A 16,764-nucleotide genomic window follows, 5' to 3' on the forward strand; every position below is an offset into this window, starting at 1 on the left:
CTTAGAATGGAAAATAGAAGATCAGATATTTGAAGAATGTGGGAAAGATTTAGAATACTCAATGTGACAAATTTAAAGTAATAGAAAACCTAAAATTATTAATTTACACTAATGTATTTTAACTTAATCCTAAAAATTAGTATTTTCCTTGGGTGTTGGATTGTTTCCAATAAGTAGTCTTTATTTTATTTTTTTAAATATTGGACTTTCTGGCCCTAGCCAGTTTGGCTCAGTGGATAGAGCTTCGGTCTGCGGACTGAGGGTCCTAGGTTTGATTCTGGCCAAGGGTACATGCCCGGGTTGTGAGCTCGATCCCCAGTATGGGGCGTGCAGGAAACAGCCGATCAATGATTCTCTCTCATCATTGATGTTTCTATCTCTCTCTCCCTCTCCCTTCCTCTATGAAATCAATCAATCAATATATATATTTTTAAAAACTAGCCAAGGTTTAAAAAAAAAAGTTTTTAAAAAAATTGGACTTTCTGAATAAGAAAAAACCTTAGTTTTAAAGCTTGTCAAAATCATGATCAGTTGCCCCGGCTTGATGACTCAGTTGGTTAGAGCATCATCCCAATACTCCAAGGTGGTTGCTTTGATCCCTGGTTAGGGCACATACATAAGTCAACCAGTGAATGCATAGATGAGTGGAACAGCAAATTGATATTTCTTTCTCGCGCTCGCTCTCTCTCTCTGTCCTTTCCTCTCTTTCTCAAACCAATAAATAAAAAAATTTTTGTTAAATCATGATCAACTCTAAAAGTATATCTAATATCAGTATAGTTGTTGTTTGTTTCAAATAACTAGTCATTAATTTCCTTTTTAAAATTTTACTGTGCTTGAAGAATTTGAAAAACTTATTTTTAATGCTTGTCAAAATCATGAACAATAAAAAATCATACCTATTCTCAGTATAAATGATATATTTAAAATTTTTTAAATAATCTATATATATAAAAAGCCAGGACCTTAACGCCGTCACAACCAGAATGACCAGAAACCAGAACACCACGGCCCCAGCAGAGACCCACACCCCGATTGGGGGCGTGGCCAGCCTGCAAACCACCAGTGCCCCTCATCCAGGACTCCTGCACCCCAGCGGGGCCCTCACCCCAATCGGGGGGCCCCATCAGGGCAAGGGGCTGGCCCCCGCCTGTGCACTGGGCCTCTATAGAAATATAAAACCCTACCCCACCACCCCTCCAACCCAACCCGCTAAAAGTTCCTGAAACCACAAAATTAGATCACTGATTCAGGCTAGCAGTTTAAAGTGTAAAGCCTCATTCACACGTGAGGAATTCACACCTTTCTCCTTCCCCTTGGACTCTGTGTCTCAGAGGAGGCATGCATAGTATGGACATGCAAATGAAAGCTCAGAAAAGTCACTCTTTTGGGGTCCTGTGGCACATACAGGCAGAGACAAACTGATCATCAAAAGCCAAGCACCAGATTCTGTCCCTTCCTCATTCCACGGCCTCAGCTCCAGACAGGCACTCCCTGTGGCAGGATACAAGGAGAGCCCCGTCTTGAATCTTTGCAGAGATAGGAATGCTCAGGAGTCCAAGATAATAGAAACCTAAGGACCCAAATGCTGGGGCCTATGCCGCCAGGACCCACTCAGCACAAGGCCAAGGGGAACTCGGACCAAGTTCTGGTCCAATTCCTAACCCGGTTGCGATCTGCCATCCCATACTTCTTCCTGCCCTGCCCTACCTCCATTCTGTCCTCTTTCCCCACACCACCCAGCAGCCCTGTTTCCAGGATAAATGGTTAGAAGAAAGCTTTCCTTGATCGGAAGAGGAGCTGCATGGAGAAAGGTGCTCCCAGTCCTGTACCTGCAACTGCTCTGTTCTGCCAGATGCCAATCAGAAATTGTGTCCCTGGAGACAGAGCTTAGCAGAAGTAGGCTGCTGTCCTTTGAAGCCCCTCATCAGGAGGAAACTCTTCCCCCTCAAAAAAAAAAAAAAGTTCACCATGCTGCCTCCCTTTCAGCAACCCTCCTTTGCCCCTTTCCTTGGAAATAGAAGGATTGGAGCACATCTATATATATATATGAGTCATATGCAAATCGGCGGAACAACCAGAACGACCACTTGACCAGTCACTATGAGGCGCACTGACCACTTCTCAGTCCCTCCCCCTGGCTGGCAGACTCCGATCCCCTAATGGCAAAGGGGGAGCTGGGGGTGGGTGGTGGCAGCTGCTGGCAGCCGGGGAAGATGGCCCTGATCATAGGCCAGGCCTAGGGACCATACCCGCACACGAATTTCGTGCACCGGGCCTGTAGTTTTTAGATAAACTTCAAAAATAAATCTTAAAAGCATATTAAATAAAACAACTTATACTGATTTTACTATCTTTTAAAAAATATTTTTTAGAGAAGAAGGGAGAGGGAGAGAGAAAAACATCATTGTGAGAGAGAAACATCACTCTATTGCCTCCCACATGTGCTCTGACTAGGATCAAACCTGTAAACTGGGTATGTGCCCTGACCTGGAATCAAACCTGCCACCTTTTGGGATTACACTCAACCAACGGAGCCACATCGGCCAGGCTGATTTTACCATCTTTAAAAATCTATAACAGCCTTGGCTGGTATGGCTCCTTGGTTGAGCACTGTCCCATGTACCAAAAGGTCACCGGTTTGATTCCTGGTCAGGTCATATGCCTGGGTTGTGGGCTTGATCCCCAATAATGTAGGAGACAGCTAATTGATGTTTCTCATTCTGTCCCTCTCTCTCCCTCTCCTGAATCAATTAAAATCAATTAAAATTTTTTTAAATAAAATAAAAAGCTATAACAATTTCCTTGATAAATGGATAAAACATAATATTTTGTATACATATTTTTAGTTCCCTATAACTTTATTTTACCTCGGTAGTATCAGATATACTTATTAAATACAACCTTATCCAAAGAAACCAACTATTGTTTTCATGCAGACACAGAAAAAACTAAGTCATGGCCCTGACCTGTTTGGCTTAGTGGATAGAGCGTCGGCCTGTGGACTGAAGGGTCCCAGGTTCGATTCCAGTCAAGGGCATATACCTTGGTTGCAGGCACATCCCCAATGGGGGGTGTGCAGGAGGCAGCTGATGGATGTTTCTAACTCTCTATCCCTTTCCCTTCCTTTGTAAAAAATCAATAAAATATATTTTAAAAAAAAACAAACAAAAAAAAAACTAAGTCATGTAACCAAGAACTATTTTTTCATTCTCTTCATCAATACACATTTTATATCATTTTTATAATGATTTAAGTGGCAAAATAAACATAATTAACATCATCCAAAGGCACTTATATAACCTGTTTGTTTAATGGTTATTCTACAATGTATAAGACAGAAGGACATATTAAAAACATCTGGTGACCAGTGATTTGCATTTTTCTTAATTAGAAATTGTTCAAGGGCTAAAGATTTTTCATTGATTTCATTTTATAGTAGAGGCCCAGTACAAGAATCCATGCACTGGTGGGGTCTGGCCAGCCTACCCCGATGGGGGCCCATCGGGCCAGACCAGCAGGGCGGAGTGGCCACGGGCAGTTGGCCAACTGGCCCCGCCCCTGATCGGGGTGTTGGGGGCCGATTGGGGGCAGGGTCTGCCACAGGGGGGCCGATTGGGGCCTGGATCAGGCTGGTTGGCTGCTGCAGTGTACGTCATAGCCACCGGTCGTTCTGGTCGTTCCACTGTTCAGGTTGTTGGGCTTTTATATATATAGACTAGAGGCCCGATGCACAAAATTCATGCAGGGGGCTTGGCCCTCACAGCTTTGGCCAGCCCTCACAACCTCAGCCGGCCCTTGCAGACCCAGCTTCGTCCGGAAGGTCATCCGGAAGGACGTCTAATTAGCATATTAGCTCTTTATTATATAGGATTAGTTTTAAAAGTTAACTTTAGTGTTTGAAACTTACAACATAAGCTAATATATAAAGCATTATAAGACTTGTGTTATTATAAGAATCAACCCCTTTTAATAAAGATACTATCTATATAAAGTTTAATGGAACACATAATTTTATAATTTTATATTTTGAAAAAGATTTATGGTAAATGTGAAACTAGTGTAGAAAATTTAAGAAATTTGCTTTGACCGGGTGGCTCAGTTGCTTGGAACATTGTCCCATACACCAAAAGGTTACAGGTTCAATGCCCAGTCAGGGTATATATGTAGGCTGTGGATCTCAGTCTCCTGTTGGGGTGTATGCAGGAGGCAACCAATTGATGTTTCTCTTTCACATGGATGTTTTTCTGTCTCTCCCCCCCCCTTTCTTTCTCTCTAAAATCAATAAAAACATATCCTCTAGTGAGGATTTAAAAAATAGAAATTTAAGTTAATTAGCCATTTCCTGAAAAAAGTTAAAGTTTACACAAACATTTATATCTTGCTATTATCATTTTCAGATGGTGATAAAATCTGGACAAAGACAAAGAGCTGCTTGTGTAGTTTTTTTTGGTTTTTTTGGTTAATCCTCACCCAAGGATATTTTCCCTATTGATTTTTAGAGAGAGTGGAAGGGTGGGCGAGGGAGGGAGGGAGGGAGGGAGGGAGAGAGAAAGAGAGAGAGAGAGAGAAGACATCAATGTGAGAGAGACACATCGATTGATTGCCTCCTGCACAAAGCCCCATGGAGTGGGAATTGAACTTGAGGCAAACCAATGCTCTAACCACTGAGTAGCGATGGCGACAAATAGCTGTTTTTAAATGAGTGTAGGTTGTCCAAAGAGCCATTGTAAATAGGATTTTTATGTGAACTTGTTTTTACAATTATATACCAATATGAAAACTTTGTTTGCTTAAGAACATTTTTTTTTCTTCTAATGACCAAGGTCATTAATTAAATTCAGAGCTAGTCTGTTTTCCCTTGAATGTACAGCTTTTGGCAAGACCATTTTTTCCTTAAAGAGACAGTACATTTAAATCATAAGTAATAAAAGAAATGTTAGAAATCTGTTGGTTTTACTTAGTTAATCTCATAATAGTGATTTTTACAAGCCAGTTGGAACAGAAGCTTGTTCTAGTTTACTGTATTTTATCCTGATTGATTAATACTCTCTGTAGATAGACAAGATATGCCAATTTGTTGGCTCAAAAAATACTTCATATTCATAAAATGGGAAGTTTTTACCTTCTATGTAATTTAGAGGACCTAACAATGATAAAGCAGCATAATTTAAGGTAGAAGGTGCTAGTCTATTTAAAAAGTTGACCATATTTTCAAGGATTTTTTTATTTTAACATTTTAAAAATATATGGCATTATAATAACTACTTAAAGGAAAGATAAGATTTTTTTTCTACTTCATGGCCTTTGTGTGGTCCCTACTTGCCAAGGTTGCAGATTTGATCCCTGGTCAAGGCACATACAAGAAGCAACCAATGAATGCACGAATAAGTGGAACAACAAATGGATATTTATCTCTCTCTCTCTCTTTCTCTCTCAAATCAATAAATTTTTTAAAATTAAGATATTTTTCTATTTCTAAGTGTATGATACTGTGATACTTTAGACACTAAAGCAGAGCTAGTTTTTCTTTTCTAGCTTTATGGCATATTGTTATTTTTTAAATCTTCATCCGGGGATATGTTTGTATTGATTTTAGAGAGAGGGAAAGTGTGTGTGTGGGAGAGAGAGAGAGAGAGAGAGAGAGAGAGAGAGAGAGAGAGAAAGAGAAAAACAGCTATAACTATTGGTTGCCTCCTGTACCCACCTCGACTGGGGATCAAACCCTCGACCTAGGTATGTGCTCTGACCAGGAATCAAATCTGCAGCCTTTTGGTGTATGGGACAATGCTCCAATCAACTTAGCCACCCAGCCAGGGCTTTGTTGGCTTATTTTAACAGAATGAGGTTATGTTTATTGGAAGGTGTATGTAACCTAATGTTTAAGTTTGTGGTCTAAAGTGTTTAGCAATCAAGCAGATTCCTTAGTAGACAAATCTTCTGTCACTGAAGTGTTCTAAGATAAATGTGGTTAAAACAACTTTCATGAATCCTGAGGATTCCAACATGGCGGCCAGCAGGACCCGAGTGAGGGTGTGTGTGTACATGTGCGCAGGCGGGTGTGTGTGTGTGTGTGTGTGTGTGTGTGTGTCCCATTGCATGTAGGAGTCTGGGGGGGCGGACAGTACAGGCTCTCCTGGCCCCAGAGCAGCTGCTACTACCACAACTACTCCCCGGGTCAGGCTTAGGCTTGGAGACCTTACCACCTTGAAAGATTTACAAGGTCCTCCTTGGGAGGAGGCTGCGGGAGCGGTAGTGGCTAGGCACCCAACGTGGCCACCACCCAGACTCACGGAGGCCCAGGCCCGAAACCACACATGCGTGCACCCTGCCCAAACCCCCTGCACCTGCAGCGAACATCAGCAGAACTCCATGCAACCACCGTGTGACTGCCACTGACCCAGCAGAATTCTTGCCCCTGCTGTGGACTTACCCAACGCCACCACTGTTGTGCTGCCACCACCACTATCTTGCCACCGCTACCCTAGAGCCCAACTGCTCGACTCCAATGCCAGGGGCCCCGGAGGCAGGAACTGCACTGAAGGCCAAGGAAGTGAATGGATGTAGCTTCCCCTGCCCTGGGCCTACTAGAACCTTGAGGATCTGAGGAGACTGAAGAGCTGCGTTTTAAATGTCAAGGATTTTATTCCCTTTCATCTTTGGTATAGGAATTTGATTTTTGTAGGTGTTGACAGATATTGGGCCCAAAATAAGTAAACATGAAAAAAACCTTAAGTTTTAGATGGAGGAAGTAGTCTCTGGTTATTAGAGTAAAGGAGTTGAGATCAGTACATTTAAAAACAGAACACACCAATAAGGAAACAAAATTCCAGATTCCCTGTCAGCTGCTACCTGACCAGGATACTGTCATCCAGGAGAAATCACCAAATAGACTATAAAATCAAAACCCATTTCCACCACACTGCCATCTGTGTGGAAACTATTGTCCATGTGCTCAGTCAAAATCAGAGCCAGAAATAGGCTTTGCCCAGAATCAGATTTACTGTGTAAGAGCTATATTGTTCAGGCAGTTATATGAGGAAAGGGTCCAAGTCTCAGAAAAGATACACTTTCAGGCCATGTGTTTGATTCTCATGTTAGGACCCAGAAGGACAATATATTAGTGAAACCTTCAGAAATAAACATCAATCAAAGAGTCAGAAACATTTTGTTTGTTATTTTGCAATTTGTTTTCTTTCATATAAGTGAGTCAACTAATAGTCTAAATCAAGGAAAAACTGGAAATGAGAAAAGAGAAAAAAAATTGCAGACTGGACATAGTAAGTCTTATTTGCACACTTTATGAGAAAACTGGTTAGCGGACAACTACAGAATTTAATTTGCGTATTCTGCCCTTGTGTAGGAAGCCTAAGGATAGCAAAGAAAACATTTTAGTTGTTTAAGAAATACATTTTAGCTGTGTAATATATGTGGCAATCCTTTTAAGGTCTTCCAATCTCCTTCTATCAGCACTATTATCTTGGGTCAAGTATGTACCATTTCCCTCACTAAAATTTCTTCCTTATCAATATAAAAAAAAATAGAAGTAAACCAAATATATTCCCATAATAGGAGAATGGCATATCTAGTCAATAGAATATTATGCAGCCTTTAAAAATAGTTTATGTCCTTAGACCTAACAATTTTATTTTTAGTATTTCTGTTCTACTAAATTTCTGTTCTACAGAAATACTAATAGGATGCATACATACATACAAGGATATGTGCATAACAATGTTGGCTACAAGATTATAATAGTGAAAAGTTGTGACAAAGAAAATGATCATCAGTAGGGAACTGAGTCCAACCATAATGTAGAACACTAGACAACCATTATAAAGAATAAGCAGATATGTATGGATTAACATGAAAGGGTAGCTACAATATATTGAGTACTTTCTAGGTGCCAGAGTATTATGTGATCTATTTTTATTTTTAAAAATAGCTTATTGGAGAATGTTTATATATAGAAAAAGACAAGTTAACAGTTTATCAATAGGATTCTAGTGAAAGGGTGCCAAAGAAGAATTTTATTTTATATCTTACTAGGGGCCCAGTGCATGAATTCATGCACCTTGAAAGGAACTGTGGGCTGCGAGGCTGCAGTGGGCACAGGGGTGGGTCTCAGCCCATCCTCTGCGCCCCCTCCCAGCCCCTCCCACTGCGGCCCCTGGTCCCATGTCTGCCGGCAGCCCTGCTTCCACCCGCACTCCCACGCACTGATGGGGCCATCCCCACAGCAGGTGTGAGAGGCAACTGCCAGCCCCAATCGCCCCTCAGGAGCAGGGGGAGGTGGAGAAGCCCTGAGGGGCAATCGGGACCAGCAGCCGCTACACCCACTGACAGCGCCGAGGATCAGGGCCGGCGCCAGGTGCCAGAAGCGGGTCCTAGCTGGGCTGGCGCTGGCAGCAGGTGCGAGTGCCGGGTGGGACCACAGCACACGGGAGCAAAGAATTTTCAGTAACCACCAGAGGCTTGCCCCGATGACAGTGACCAGCGCCCCACCTTGGTCTGGTGTCCCCGCTCACCTGCTCTACCATCCCACCACAGCCAATGCCCACCATGGTCTGCGCACGCCCTCTGGTGGTTAGCGCACGTCGTAGCGACTGGTTATTCGGTATATATAAATAGATGTATATGTATATTTTTAGCAATAAGCAGTTACTACTTCTGTAATTAAACTTTATAGCACTTAGAGAGGTTTTAACATGGAAAATACTTTTGTTATCATGTTAAGTGCAAAAATGGTATATAAAATTTTATATATGTAATATCACAACTGTGTTTTCTTAAAGTGCATGGAAAGTGATTTGAGCACTGGCTGGTGTGGTTCAGTTGGTTGGAGCATGGCCCTATTCACCAGAAGGTGGTGGTTGGATTCCCGTTCAGGCCACATACCCAGGTGTTCAATCCCCAGTTAGGGCTCGTGTGTGAGGCGACCAATCAATATTTCTCTCCCTCTCTCCCTCTCTCTCTTCCTTTCTTCTCCCTCTCCCACCCCCCTCCTCCCTCCTCTCTCCAAAGTAAAAATAAAAATGTTTTTAAAGTGATTTGAAAAAACACACAACAATGTTCCAGAAGGAGACTTTGGGTAATTGGAATAAAGTTTTTAAATGACCACCATTAAGGGGCAATGTTGGAATCCAGGTAAAACCAGAAAGAACTGGTAGAAGATGAAAGGCTCACCAAACTGGAAATCACGATAAATTTTAGTGCAAGTTCAATAAATGCAGGAACATAGGTAGTTTCTGAGAGCATTAGCTATTAAAAGGTCTTTTTCTGATAATTTGCTGCTATACCAAAATAGAATAAAACTATGTTTATACCCTTTGCCAGAAGATTAAATACAATGCATTAGTAGGTCAAAGAATCTTTTTATGAAAAATATATAGGAAAGCAAATGCAAGATTAAAATAATTCATAAGCCCAGCTGGTGTGGCTCAGTAGTTGAGCGTCAACCTATGAACCTAAGAACCAGGAGGTCACAGTTAGAGTCTCGGTCAGGGCACATGCCTGGGTTGCAGACTCAATCCCCAGTGTGCGGCATGTGGGAGGCAGCCTATTGATGATTCTCTCTCATCATTGATATTTCTGTCTCTCTCCTTCTCCCTTCTCTGAAATTAATAAAACAAACAAAATTGTACATAAGACTATGTGAATTAAATCATTGTTAAAATATTAAGTGTGAAATTGCCTTTTATAATATTTTCATGTACTATAACTCGAAGGAATTAAACAAATTAAAATTTTAGATATTAACTTCAAAGACCAGAAACTCAGTGCCATGTTCCTAAGGTGCTCTAAACAGACTGCTTCACATTCTGTAAATTTAGCTCATAACTCTATCAAAATATATCTGCACTTTTCTCTTTTACTCTCATTTCCTTTTCCTTTTATTCATTGTTTAGTGTCATCAAAGCTTATCCTGATGAAAAATAATTTGACTGATTTTAAGAGAGACCAAAAAGGGCCTGTCATGTTGATAATAATTATGTGTCCTAGAGTCTGCAGAATTTTCTATAGCAAAGTTTAATTCCTGACTGACTTCTAGATTCTTAAAAATCTTATACTCATACACACATTTTCCACTATGACCACTGCCCTCTTTATCCCCATCACCACCACCACCACTAGCTGTTGTATCTGGCATACATATGAATGTTCTGTTCTCTAAGCAAAAATTAATTACAGAATAAATCTAATATAAAATGTATTCCATACTGGAGTATTTTTTCTGAATTACTCTTTCAACTGGGTATGTCTTTAAATGTACCTAATAAGAAGTTGACTGTAATTGGCCTTATTTTTATTCCATTGTGTCCTTTTAATCCTGACTACTATATAATCAGTCATAGAAATTATAATATGAGATTTCAAGAAAGTAAAGTCAGGCCTTTGAGGCATCTTTTTTTCTCATTGGTATTTTTTCTGGGTTAATTTTGGAAAAAGTTCATAGGTTTTTCGCAAAATTTGATGAGGAGTAACAAGTCCCTAAGGTATATTTAGTAGTTTATAGTCTTATAGTTTAATTGACAGGTAGCTAAAAAGTTTTCAAATAGACATTGCTTTAATTTTTTTAATCCTCACCTGAGGATATGTAGAGAGAGGAAGGGAGGGAAGAAGGTTTGTGCCTGATGGGGAATTGAGCCACACCAGCCAGAGCTACATTACTTTAATTTTGTTTTATTTCAATACTATTTGATAATAGGCAAAGTTTACAAATAAGTATTACTGAGAAGGCTTATAGTTTACCACATGTCTAGATTTTATTGTGTCGGTAAACCTCAAGAAAATATATAGACAGTATGTATAATTTCTTGTCTGTTCACTCCATTTTTAAAATGTTCTGTAGTCACGTTGAATATGAAGTGATCCAGAATAATTGAGGTTGTCATTGGTAAAGAATTCTGAACACTTGGATCATGTTCTCATTTAGTTCTTTAACTATGATTAGGTAGAACTTCAAAATTCTATCCTGGCACTTTTGTACCTTAAGGATCAAAGGAGGTATGTGAAAAAGGAATTGGAAACTGTAAAGTACTAGACATATATAAAATGTTATATACTTTGTTTTAAATAAAAGACCCATCTATCTTTAGAATATATTTTAGACTTGCGACAAGCTCCCTGGGCCAGAGGATGGAGGGTGTAGGCCTGTGAGAGGCTGTGGCTGGCAGCAGCTGACCCAGAGGGGCGGGTACAGCGGTCTTCTTGGCCCTAGCTGGGTTGCCATGTCCCGCAGGGCTAAGGACGACTTCTTGCAGCACTACACAGTCTCCGTCCCCTTCTTCTTTCCCTGGGGCCTGTCCTATCTCCTGGCCTTGTAACTTGAGAGACCATTTCTGTATGTAACTGGAATGAGAAAAATGATGAATTCTCAGTTCCCTGACCATACCCGCCAGCATGGAATCAGAGACTCACACTTTGGACCCTGCCTGTCTATCTTAATGTGTGGGCAGTAGCGTTAGTCACTAACCTCTCTGTTTACTCTTCTAGAACTGTAGTCTGCAAACTGCGGCCTCTAGCCAAATCTGGCCCACCACCTTTTTTTTTGTAAAGCCTGTGAGCTAGAATGGTTTTTACATTTTTTTAATAGTTGAAAAAAATCAAAAGAATAACGTTCTGTGACAGGTGAAAATGATATGAAATTTAAGTATTTAAAAATACAATTTTATTGGAATACAAAAAAAAGAATATATTTTAAGGGAACCATGACCATGTGTTCATTTACATTTGGGCTGCAGACTAGGAAGAAGAAACTTGCTTCAGTAATAATAGTTGAGTGGTTCAGTGACCGTCAGCTGTCATTTACTGTCTAATGTTGAAACACAGATGGCATAGTATGACAGGCTATGCCACTGAATAAAAAGTGTACTTTTCTCACCCAAACCTGTTTGGCTCAGTGGATAGAGCATTGGCCTGCAAACCAAAGGGTCCTAGGTTTGATTCCAGTCAAGGGCACATACCTTGGTTGCAGCCTCCTCTCTAGCCCAGGTCCTGGTCGGGGTTCTTGCTGGTGGCAACCAATCAATGTGTTTCACATCAATGTTTCTCTCTGTCTTTCACTCTCTCTTCCACTCTCCCTAAAAAAAAAAAAAAACTATGGAAAATATCCTTGGGTAAGGATTAACAACAACAACAAAAGGTTCTTTTCTCTATTCAAGTTGCTATTTTACTCTTTTTGTTATTACAATCTTTCTTTCCTAGCTGTCAGATTTGTACTATAGGAAGGTAAGATACAGAAAAGATTTGGGGTGAAGTAGTAGAAAAGAGGGAAAAATTTTGTTTTTTCTATCATAGAATGAAAAATACTGTTATTTTACCATACTAAATATGGATGTTTACTTATATCATTGTATATTTGATAAATTTAATTTTTTCTTTTAATCTGAATTTTATAATTGGGTCTAAATTATTATTTCAGTTATTGCACAAGTATCTTTAACACAAATTTGCTAACTTACTCTGTTTCTATAGTTTTCAGCATATGATTTCATCCCTTCGTCAAAATTAAAGCCCTCCCAAGGAATGTCAGTCAATGATGATTTATGTTTTAGCAGAAAAAGAGTATCAAGAAACTTATTTCAAAGTAGTCGGGATTTTAACTCAGATTCACTTCCTGTATGTGCTGCTGGTAAGTAATAGGTGCAGATAATTGATATGTTGAACTAAGTGAAAGATGTCTCTAAACTTTATAGTTTATTTAAGAACTTACAATCTAGTAGACAATTTAGATTCAATAAATATTTGTTAAAGATCTGATAAGAGTGGACACTTAGACATAAATTGTCTCTTAAGACCGTGGAGGGGCTTCTCATTGAAACCCTTTAAGTCCTAATATAAGTCAATATTATTGAGTATCTCCTGTGTCAGGTACTTTCCTAAGTACTGGGCATATAGCTGTCAACAAAGAGGAAAAGCTTTGTGCCTAGTAGATCTTGCAGTCTGTTTGGAATGAAGCAGACATTAAATTAATGTGAAACAGATTAGATGGTGATAAATGCTATGGAAAAAATAAGCAGAGAAGAGGAATATGAAGGAAGTCCTATTTTAAATAATGTATTGAAAGAAGGCCATAGTTAGACAAAAATACTTGAAACAAACTACATAGATACCAAGAAAGAAGAGCAAATAATTCCAGGAAGAGGGAACAGTAAGTGCAGAGTATGGAACAAGTTTGAGAAAGATCAAAGAGCCTGTTGAGTCTGGAATGAAATGAGTAAGAGGAAGAGAAGGAGAAAATGAAACTCAAGAGATATTAGGACCCTAGTCCATTTGTCTCAGTGGATAGAGCGTTGGCCTTCGGACTAAAGGGTGCTGGGTTCAATCCCAGTAGGGGGCACATGCCCGGGTTGTGGACTCAGTCCCCAGTAGGGGGCATGCAGGAGGCAGCTGATCAATGATTCTCTCATCATTGATGTTTCTCTCTCTCCCTCTCCCTTCATCTCTGAAATCAATAAAAATATGTTTTTTTAAAAAGAAACATTAGGTGTTCTTATTTATAAGACCTAATGGGCTATTGAATAAACTTGACATTTACCCTGAATGAGGGACATTTTGAGGAAAGAAATAACATCAATTGCTTTGTTTTGAACATTATATTTATTTATTGTTTATTTGTTTTAATATATTTTTATTGATTTCAGAGAGGAAGAGAGAGAGAGAGAGAGAAACATCAATGATGAGAGAATCATTGATCGGCTGCTTCCTGCACACCCCCTACTGGGGATTGGCCTGCAACCCGGGCATGTGCACTTGACCAGAATCGAACCCAGGACCCTTCAGGCCCTAGACCAGTGATGGTGAACCTTTTGAGCTCGGCGTGTCAGCATTTTGAAAAACCCTAACTTAACTCTGGTGCTGTGTCACATATAGAAATTTTTTGATATTCGCAACCATAGTAAAACAAATGATTTATATTTTTGATACTTATTTTATATATTTAAATGCCATTTAACAAAGAAAAATCAACCAAAAAAATGAGTTCGCGTGTCACCTCTGACACGCGTGTCATAGGTTCGCCATCACTGCCCTAGACCGATGTTCTATCTACTGAGCCAAACTGGCTAGGGCTTGAACATTATATTTAAAATATACTTAAGAAGGGCAAGGGTGAAAACAGGGAGTCTGTTGTAGTAATCCAGGCTAGAATTGATGGGGGCTTTGACTAGAGTAGCAGTGAATGTAATTAAAGTGATTAGATTCTGATTATATGTCAAAGGTAGAGTTGATAGGATTTGTTGATGGATTGTGTATAGAGGGAGGGAGGGAGGGAGGGAAGGAAGGAGGGAGGGGAGGGAGGGGAGGGAGGGGAGGGAGGGAAAAGTCAAGAGTACCATAAGGTTTTCTTGGTTAGAGCAACTAGAAAGATGTTTAATTGCCTAAGTAAATGTTACAGAAAGTAAATAGTAGTTCAGAGTACATTGGCATTGGCATGGGCATATCAGTCAGAAAAGACATTGAAGAGGAGATGGTATTTGAATTTCATCTTTTTGAGATGTATATGATACAAGTAGTTAGATGGGAAGTATGACAAGTGCAAAGGCTTACATTATTGATTTTTTTTTTTTTTAAGAGAGAGAGAGAGGAGGGGAGAGGGATAGAAAGAAAGAAACATCGATGAGAGAGAAATATCATCCATCAGCTGCCTCTTGCACACCCCTTACTGGGGATCGAGCCCACAAACGACATGTGCCCTGACTGGGAATCGAACCAGTGACCTCTTAGTTCTTGGGTCGATCAATGCTCAACCACTAAGCCACACCAGCTGGGCTCAAAGGCTTACATTAAGAAAGGGCTTGAGATATTCTGGGAGCTGTGTAAAGGTAAGATTCACTGTAGATGGTCAAAGATAAATTTGGATTTAGGGATCCCTGTAGCTAAGCTTAAAAAATTGAGCTCATACTGGTAAGCTATAGGGACCTATTGGAGATTTGTTGTTGTTATTGTAAAGGAAAAAAGCTAGTTGATAGTTATTTACAAATGGAATAAAAGGAATAATCAGGAAAATTTGATGACTAGGGGAGTAGAGAAAGATGTCAAAACTTAACACCTGACTAATTAGAAAAATGATCATGTATGTGTTAACAAAATTAGTTGGAAATGAAAAATATTTTATAAGGTAAAGATGGAGTTTGTCATAGATGTTAACTTTTATTTAGTATCCAAATGATATCAGTTACTGAAATTTGTTGACTATGAGTTTGGACACAATATTTAGAAAACATTGTTACCCTAGTAGAATTTATAGATCTTTATGCAGTAGTATTCCATGGTATTTTCATATAAAAATGAAGTGTCATAATGATTGTATAGTTTAATGTTTGTTTTCGGGCCTGCAATTGAGGCATGTGGCATTGTCCAGAGTTGAACCCAGGATCCTTCAGTCCAAAGGCCAATGCTCTATTCACGAGCCAAACCTGCTAGGGCCTAGTAGTACAGTTTTTAAATAACTGAATGATAAGACAACCTATAACCCAAATCTAGATTGGATGTTACAGATTATAAGTATATAGGAATTCAAGAAAGGAAAAGATAATAGGTGTTGAAGTGATTTATAAAAATACCAAGAAAGAGGCTGGACTTTAAGAACAAAGGGTTGCCCTAACCGGTTTGGCTCAGTGGATAGAGCATCGGCCTGCGAACTCAAGGGTCGCAGGTTCGATTCCGGTCAAGGGCAAGTACCTTGGTTGCGGGCACATCCCCAGTGGGGAGTGTGCAGGAGGCAGCTGATCGATGTTTCTCTCTCATCAATGTTTCTAACTCTCTATCCCTCTCCCTACCTCTCTGTAAAAAATCAATAAAATATATTTAATAAAAAAAAAAGAACAAAGGGTCTGTGATTGGCAGTGAGGCAAAAGGGACTATTGCAGGTAGGGAGAATAACAAAAGCATGAATGTGAGAATTAACCTAGAAGATGTCCAGTACCTGAAGGATAAAGGGACTTGAAATTTTAAGAAGAGAATTTTTAAAATAGTTTTAGAACTGCAAGTGATCAGCTGATTTTATATATAAACTAGAGGCCTGATGCATGAAATTCATGCAAGAGTAGGCCTTCCTTCCCCCAGCTGCTGGCACCGGCTTCCCTTGAAGCCCTGGCTTCATCCAGAAGGTCGTCTGGAAGGACGTCCAGTCTAATTAGCATATTACACTTTTATTATTATAGATAAACTAGAGGCCCGGTGCACAAAAATTTGTGCACTCCGGGGGGGGGGGCTCGGGGGCTCCCCCAGCCCGGCCTGTGCCCTCTCACAGTCTGGGACCCCTCGGGAGATAACGACCTGCTGGCTTAGGCCTGCTCCCGGGTGGCAGAGGGCAGGCCCAATCCCTAAGTGCAGCCCCTGGTCAGGCTCAGAGCAGGGCTGATTGGGGAGTTGGGGCGCCGCCCCGTCATGCACAGAGCAGGGCGGATCAGGAGGTTGCAATGCCACCCTCAGTCACGCTCAGGGTAGACTGATTGGGGGGTTGGGGCACCGCCCCCTGTTACACTCAAGGCAGGGTCGATGGGGAGGTTGCGGCGCCACCCCCTGTCACGCACAGAGCAGGGCCCATCAGGGGGTTGGGGCGCTGCTCCCTGTCACTCACAGAGCAGGGCCGATCAGGGGGTTGGGGCGCTGCCCCCTGTCACTAACAGAGCAGGGCCCATCAGGGGGGTTGGGGCGCTGCCCCCTGTCACTAACAGAGCAGGGCCCATCAGGGGGGTTGGGGCGCTGCCCCCTGTCACTCACAGAGCAGGGCCCTTCAGGGGGTTGAGGAGCTCCCCC

The 16,764-nt window shown here is 40.8% G+C and overlaps 1 protein-coding gene across 1 annotated transcript in view; it reads left to right on the plus strand.

Annotated features, from left to right (window-relative positions):
- TOGARAM1 (TOG array regulator of axonemal microtubules 1) overlaps positions 1–16,764 on the plus strand; it is a 112,848-nt gene that overhangs the window by 10,168 nt on the left and 85,916 nt on the right. Inside the window, exon 3 of the mRNA XM_023755591.1 lies at positions 12,478–12,634. Within this exon, the coding sequence (XP_023611359.1) occupies positions 12,478–12,634 (157 nt within the window). The remainder of the gene's footprint in view (positions 1–12,477; positions 12,635–16,764) is intronic.

Source organism: Myotis lucifugus, unplaced genomic scaffold, assembly GCF_000147115.1.
Source record: "Myotis lucifugus unplaced genomic scaffold, Myoluc2.0 scaffold_81, whole genome shotgun sequence".
NCBI classification, from domain to species: Eukaryota; Metazoa; Chordata; class Mammalia; order Chiroptera; family Vespertilionidae; genus Myotis; species Myotis lucifugus.